General features: G+C 30.0%; 1 protein-coding gene across 3 annotated transcripts in view; it reads left to right on the top strand.

Annotated features, from left to right (window-relative positions):
* Window positions 1–7,595, top strand: part of LOC124360407 (hormone receptor 4-like) — a 121,512-nt gene extending 113,917 nt beyond the window's left edge. For all 3 annotated transcript variants that reach the window (XM_046814012.1, XM_046814011.1, XM_046814013.1), the window contains exon 14: window positions 1,712–7,595. In XM_046814012.1, coding sequence (XP_046669968.1) covers window positions 1,712–1,792 — 81 coding nt within the window. In that variant the 3' untranslated portion in view covers window positions 1,793–7,595. The remainder of the gene's footprint in view (window positions 1–1,711) is intronic.
* Window positions 7,596–8,150: the final 555 nt, after the last annotated feature.

Genomic DNA, 8,150 nt, shown 5'->3' on the forward strand with positions numbered 1-8,150 from the left:
AGCTCAGTCGGAAGAAAGGTAGATTTCACATGAGACTGTCATCTTGAAATGTCAAACTGAAGATGCATTATTAGTTTAGATGTTTAATTTGCACAACACTGATGGGACAATAACTCTCAGTTTTTGCATGTTAATGTTATAACCAAACGTTTAGAAACTCCATAATCACCTTAGAAGACATAAATCATTATAACCATACAATTTTTTTGTAAAAACGTTGACTTGATTTAGTTAAAATTAATTTGAAATTGTGTTTGCTTACTTATAATGGTTCAGTTCTATAACTTTAAACGTATACCAGCTTAAAACCTTAAAATGTCATCAAAAAATAAGTAGGAATAAATGTTATAAATTTTGCATGGAATTAATTGACAGTTTCATGAAAAGTATAAATTTTAATTTATCTTGTAAAATAAAAATAATAAATTAAATAAAACTTAATAAATAAGAAAAAAAAGAAAAAAATTTTCTCAAAGGCTTGAAAATGAAAGAATAAATTAGTTTATAGTTACATAATATATGTAAAAACTGTATTGGTATGCTCGAATGTGAAGAGCTGCAATCTTGAAAATTGTCATTTATTAAGACTGATCAACAAACTCATCAAGTTATGTGCAAGTATTGCCTTTGTACCCAGTTAAGTCTTGATATTTAAAAATTACTGCAGTTATCGTGTTCATACACACACATATTTGTATACACAGTATATAAATTTCCGGATTATGTTGGGTCATGATAGTTAAAAAAACTAAGATATCAGTCAGGAAATTGTGTCGTGAGGGCAATTGGAATTGGCAAATTTTTATGAAATCTACCTAAAATAGAAAAAATCAGCTTAAAATAAAGAATCTCAATAATAATTAATTTAAATCCTTACATTGTTCTACTTATCACAAATTACAAATCACAATCTCTTTAAGTTAACTTACATTCCAATGCCTCAAGTGCCACATGTCAAGGCCAGGATATAGTGTGGTAAAATTCATCTTTAGATCTTGAGAATGCTTTTTGTTGTTGCCAGCCATCACACCTTGTACCTTTTACTTTCCAATCTCAGAAATACAGTAATCTGTGAACAAATGCAACTACATCTCTTTGGAAGCTATGAATTTTTATATACTCGAAAGCAATAAGTAATTGGACCTGCAAGGATATTGGACTTATTTCAGTTACTATCACTGATTTGCGGATCACCTCACAGAGAAATTTAAAACTTCCCTAACATACTATATTTGGAAGCTTATGTTTGGTACAGTGAGATAGAGTAGTAATTGTAGAGATAATGATTGCTTCTCAGACTTACCGCCCAACAACTGACAATTACAACTGGTTCTGTTGACTGCCAGTTCACAGCCCTAGGGAGTAAAAAAGATGAGGATTCTAAATGAGAAATATTGTAATCAGAAATGATCTTGGACATTTTGGCTTCTGATGGGAGTTCCTGATTACATCTATTGTGCATGTCTAATCAGTAAACATTTAATTTATGAGTCATTCTGTAGAAAATGGCTGTTCCTGTGCAATTTTGTTCTTTTATAAAGAGTTGAGATTTTAAAATATATATATTATTTGTAACTGAAATCATTATAGTATGACAATTTTTTATAATAATACAGGAATAGGCAGGTAAATATGGTCAGTCTGAGTCAATGGTTTAGTGTGTTCCTTTTCATATTTCTGTGTAATCTCATGACATTTGTTGTTTGTTCAGGTCCAGACTGCTGCATCACTTCTCCTCGAGAGCAAGATGTTCTATGTTCCGTTCCTGCTAAACTCTGCCATACAGAGATAGTAGTGACAGGCACTCAAACACCTCATTACAGTTACCATTTTTTTCCTAGTTAAGTTAAATAATTTCCTAATCGTCGGCGAAGAATCTGTAAAGAAGATTTGTACGGAATCGATTAAGTTTGCTGGTGTTTTTATATTAATTTGAGAATTTTATAAAGACTGTACAGACGGAATTGATTGTTACTTGCACAACTAAGCACGAATAAGGCTTCAAAGACTGACTTTTTACATAAATTCTAATTCCATTAGATCTTGAGTATTGAAGATCTTGCCTTGGGAGCAACAACGCACAGATTGAGATATTACCTCTGTGTAAGCACCAGTTGACTGGATATCTTAAAACTTAGCTGCTGTTTTGTTTGTCTTGTTTGTAATGATTTATGTGATTTTTATACAAGTCAATTCCTAAAATATTTGTTACCATATTAAACACCATTAGTCCATCTATTATATTAATTCATCATTGTATAGTTTCATCATGAAATTTCCGCATAACCGTGTTGCCATGATCAACCGTAGTCAAAACTGTGAGTTACCAATGTAGAGCCCAGAGCCAGTGTTCCTTGTACACACTCATGGCCACGGCCATTTTGTCACCAGATGCACACAAATCAGGGTCATTTCAATAACTGCCTTTGTTGTTGTGTTTATAGTTACCATGTTTGTTGAATTGTTGAAATTAAATTTCTTGTCTAATACCAAGTATTGCAAACCTTTATTATGGAAAGTCTAAAAGACTCAGTCATCTGTGCTCTTAAAATAAAGTTAAAACTTTAGTATTGTTGTTATCGTATTTAGTTGTTAAAATATAATATGTTGATTATTAAATTATTAGGATTTTATTTTAAAATGTAAATTGTATCATACACTGATTTTATTGTTCAGCAATTGCTCTTTTTTGTGGTTTCATTATATACATGAACAAGATGTTTTACATGATTACTTATTTTGTACCCTTATTTTTCCAACTGTTTACCAATTCTTAAACGAATTAATATCTTTCTCAAGTCAATAAACACATTAATCCGTTATAGAGCTTTCATGTGATGATCTTCAGTTACGTAAGTTTATCTAAAACAGATATTTACAAATTTCAATTTTTTTTAAATCATTTAACTTTTATAGTCTAATAAGGGAATTATTTATATTTTAATCTATGATAGTTATGGATTAAAAAATTTTAATATAACAGTGTATTTTTTATTTGGAATTGTTGCAAAATAAATTTGGATATTAACTTGAAAGTATACTATTTTATTAGTGTAATACAAAATGACAACATGCACTTCATACAGATATCTGAGAGCACAGATAACTTCAATATTCTTTGTTAAAGATAAATGAAATCAGGCAAGCTGTGTGACGTTTGTCAGCAATCTTGACATTACGGGGGAGAATGTACTCTGACACGTCAAAGGACTTGAAACAGCAAGTTATTGAATCCTTTGATTTTGGCTGATTTCTTGTACATAGTTGAACCTCTATATATTGTTTTTATGTATATGTATGTATATCTCTTTATGTCAGTATTGTAAAATAACTTAAAACTTGTAATTATAAACTGTAGAAACTACAATATTTTAGCTTTTTGATTGCTACTCATACCATGTGCACGGTGATAAACTGTCACAAATTTGACTGTATCTTTTTTATAAGAATTTCATGATTTGGCAATGGAGAGTTAACAAATCCAGTTGTTTTATAAAGCAAATTATGTATTTATTGATATTTTGTAAATGACCAGGTACAGTGTTTTTAGTACTTACTTATACACATTCTTTACATATAAACAGAATCCATAAATTATGACATTATACAAAAGCAACCAGAGAGATTCAGAAAATAGAAGCTTCCATTAGTAGCATGCTCATGGAACATTTACTTTAACTTCTATCAACTTTAAGTATACAGCACATTATTCTAGAAGGATGGAAACACATTTTGTTAAAGAAATTAATTTTTTTAATAAATGTACTCTACAAACTTGTATATATTAGTGTTTGGTTTGATAGAAAATGTAGTATATTAAACTACAGACCCTTTTTACCTTGATACATGAGAGCCGTTTTTTTTCAACCTCCGATCTCACACCATGATGGCCAGACAATCGCAGGTCAGCAGTTAGCGCATTGCCAGTCAACATCTTTGGCACCTAGTGAGCACAAATCTTTTTTTGGCTAAATGTTCTGTAACAATCTGTTGTTATCTATCTCTTCGCTCTAGTTCCAGGAACATAGCACACATTTTGAAGCTATGGTTTTCTCTAAGCACTTTGTAAATTTTTTCAACAAGGCCATCTGTAGCAACTGACTTGTGTGCTTGACCTCATTCATTGTGCACGTCAGTTCAGCTATCTTTACATTTCCTACATCATTCATGTGAAACACTATCTCTCATAATGTTTTCTCTGTAAACTCGGAACATTCTCAATGGATTTCTTCTTCACTTTTCCCTTCTGGTTGCAGGGAACGAATAACACTCCTTAAATAACATTAGGTGGGAGAACCAATAGAGGAGGCTATATAGTATAAATATTTATGTGACTGCAGCTCAGCGCAAACTAGCTACAGCTCGGAAGTGACCAATTTTGTAGTGGTGAAGATGCACAATTGACTACTGCGCTAACCGCTGACCTGCGACATATCTGGCCATCATGGCGTGAGATCGGAGGTTGAAAAACATTGGTACTCATAGATTTCTTTTAAACCAAGAGAAAAACAGGCATTATTTCTAATGTTAAAATGTTATGCCACTTTGGTTATAGAATAATAGAATTATGCCTTCTTTTAAATAGAAGGAGGGCTGAGAAAAATGTCAAAATGTAAAACTGAAAATTTTGTCTGTTTGATATTCCAACCTTTTAAAATGGTTGAGAGCCGATGGCCACACGTGTAAGACATCAGACTTGATCTGAGTTAGAGATAGCGCAGATTCAAATCCTGTCTGTGACCATAGCACTTTTTATCAGTGTTTTTGGCATTAAACTGTATCAAATCTTCTCCTTATTGTGTTTGATAAGACCCTAGTACATGCCATTCGCCCATGAGGATGGGCAGAATAGGGCTTAAAAGGGTATCGACCTTTCCTGTTTGCTTAAAACATTTCAAACAAGAAAAGTACTATATGTTTAGTAGGTATGCATTTCTACTATGTTATAAAAATGTAGTCTTTATCATTTTTCATCTTCTCAACATTGTCAAGAGTAAAATTTAAACCAAAATATCAATTTACTGCAATGCTTTGTGTGTGAATCAAAACTAAGCTCTCTTTCACAAAATATATGTGATGTTCGGAGTTTAATAAAGTTATCAGATAAAACTGAAAATACTCTCTATAAATTTAATGGTATAGAAAAGTAAAACCTACTATATAATAAAGATGATTCAATTAATAACATTATAATTAAAACCAAAAACATTAGGCTTGTTGATTTATAAAATGGAATAGCAAACTTTGTGGTTTCCTAAAAATAATGAATGATATTTCATTGAACTCAATATTTGTAAATATAAAGAAATGTTCACTACATTAAATTTAAATATTGGAGTTTATTGGCTAAATATTAACTTAACTAACATTCAATATTCATTTGTTAGCCAAAATACATAACACTCCTAGTTGTGTTTTTATTAGGAGTTATATTAATGTAATTAAAACTGTGTTGGATAGCTTTATCTTTCTCTTCTATCCTTCTCCCTTGTGCAAACTATAAAAAAGACAAACTTCCAAAAGCCTAATTGAACTAAATTTGATTCTAAAATAGTGTTTTTGAAAAATGGATTCAAAATGTATGTCTAGTTTCGAGTTCATGTTAAAGGACATTCTGACATTTCAACATTTTCTCTCATATCCATATAAAGGTTTAAAGGGTAATAGGATATATTTGATATTCAACATTGGCCTGAATTGGCAAAAATAAATCGAATTACTTAAGCAAACACCTTTCTCTGTATTATATTTAAAATACAAGATCAAATCCAAACATTATTTTGGGATTTGACTGTTTATATATAGGTACAGTGATTGGAATGGTTGCTTGGCTATTAACATATACCACTTAAGAATTGCATTATTTAATTTTGTATCACTTTCCTACATTACATCTTGTTTAACCCTTTAGTGCCACTGAAAAATCACTGGTTTGTACCAAGAGAACAGCAAAACCATGCGGTTTATAAATAGAGTATCAAGCTATTTTCTGCAAATTTTCACAAGTTTAGAGACAAAAAGGCATAAATGAAGTATTTATTTATAGTAATCAATAATCCTTTTTTATTGTGAGATTATTAAGATTGTCTTTACAATTTATCTTCATAAATTTTACCAATAGTTAAAATGTTACACATAAAACAAAAAATTACATTTTTTTTTAATTTTGTATAAATATTTTTCCTTGCAGTTTATTTACAGAATAGCTTTTTTGAGGCTATAATTTACAGAATTACATCAAAATGTAATAAATGACACAAATTCCTAGTTGTGCAATTTTAATCTTTTCAAATAAAAACATAAAAAATACGTACATTTTTATATCACTGTTTCGTTTTTATTATCATTGTGAAACAGATATATTATAAACATTTTTTGTAACATTTCTAAACTTGTATAACATACAATCATGTAAACCAATTTGTTAGAAAAAACAAAAACATAAGTTAAAATGGTTTTAATAGTGTTTAATATTTGCTATTATTTTTTCAAGATGTTTAAACAATCAGATATTGGCACTTTACCCAAAAGATACCATGTTCAATTTTTTTGGCCATTGCCACTGAAAGGGTTAAACCAAATTTACAATTAAAATAGCAAATCTGTAGTTTGGTATTACGTTTGTCCTTGTGCCTGGTCATAGTTAATAGTTTTTTGTTATAATTGAATGCTGTTTTGCTCATAAAGTTAACAAAGTAGCCTAAACTAAAACTGTATGAGGGCAAATGTAGCTTAGTCTTAGCTCACCACAACAGTTTCACTGCCAGAAGATCTCTAGTTATATTAAGTGCCTAACAACAACTGTATCCTCTTGTTTTTATCCATGTTTCTTGCAGTATTGCTTAGAAATGAAATATAATATTTTTATTACAAATTGTTTGGCTTTTAAAATAAATTTTTATTTTAACTAATGTAGAAAATTCCTAATTTACTCAGGTAATTCATTTATCCGGTTGTGAGAAACTTAAAAGGCTTTACAATTTGCTGTTAGCGATTGAAATATTTTTTTAACTGCTCCAATAACACAGTACATGGTTTATAAATGTTGTACATACACGGACCTAGTGTTATTCTTTACATCTTGCGATTTGAATCATTCTCAACTTTAGGTATTTTGTGAAAAAATACATTTTGTACTTGAAATATAATATATATACATGAAGAAGGAAGTGATTAGAACAAGTTTAACTTCTGCAAGGCTTAACTATTTTCATAACTGATAACAAAACAATGTTAGTAATTATTTTTATTTTCCAGTCCTACGATAAGATTACATACCTCAGTACGTTTTTATATGGATCATCAATAGTTTTCTTATAAAAATAAGTGTTTTTTTTTTTCATAACAGCATTAAAAATGTGTGGTGCTAAAGAACTGATTAATGAACAAAAAGTCTTTTATCAAAAGTCTGACTGACTCTAAACATAGAGGAGTGCAACTCTGTGTCTTAATGATTGTATTATTGTCAAAAATACATTAATTGTTTGAGATTTTTTTAGACATATGATGCCTTGTGTTGTTCACTTGAAAGTATAGCATTATGAATTATTACGATTTGTTGTTGTCTTTGTGTAAATATATGTGTCAAAATAGAATGTGTTGTATATTTATTGACATAACTTCTATTCCAGAGAGCAACCATAGTTGCTAAGCTGTAAGTAACAATTTTTTTACACATTTACAGAGCCTCATTACATTCACTGCTTTATGCTCATATTTACAAAATACCTTTTTGATCCAAATATGTCTCAATGTAGAATGTATTATCTCTGTGCTATTGACTCCTGTTTTATGAGCGTTACTTGATTTCAATTGTCAACATCAAATTTTAAAGACCTGAGGAAGAAATAACTACTAAGAATGTTGAGATTTTTTAATTATGAAACACTATTATTTATTGAAATGTGCATTTTATAAAGTTATCCAGCCATTTTTGCAATGATGAAGTAAAATATCCAATCAGTGTATAGGGCTTGCATATTAAGTGAAGAGGAGGAGTTAAGTCTTTAGGATGATTATCTGTTCAACACGACTGTAATTTTGAGCTAATTTGCTGAATTTTCTACTCCTAGTTTCTGTCTAATCCTATTTTGTACATCATGACTCCAACATTTGGATCATTAACCGTGCACTTCAACACTTTAAAGCTT

Source organism: Homalodisca vitripennis, chromosome 4 (assembly GCF_021130785.1).
Source record: "Homalodisca vitripennis isolate AUS2020 chromosome 4, UT_GWSS_2.1, whole genome shotgun sequence".
In the NCBI taxonomy this organism is placed as follows: domain Eukaryota; kingdom Metazoa; phylum Arthropoda; class Insecta; order Hemiptera; family Cicadellidae; genus Homalodisca; species Homalodisca vitripennis.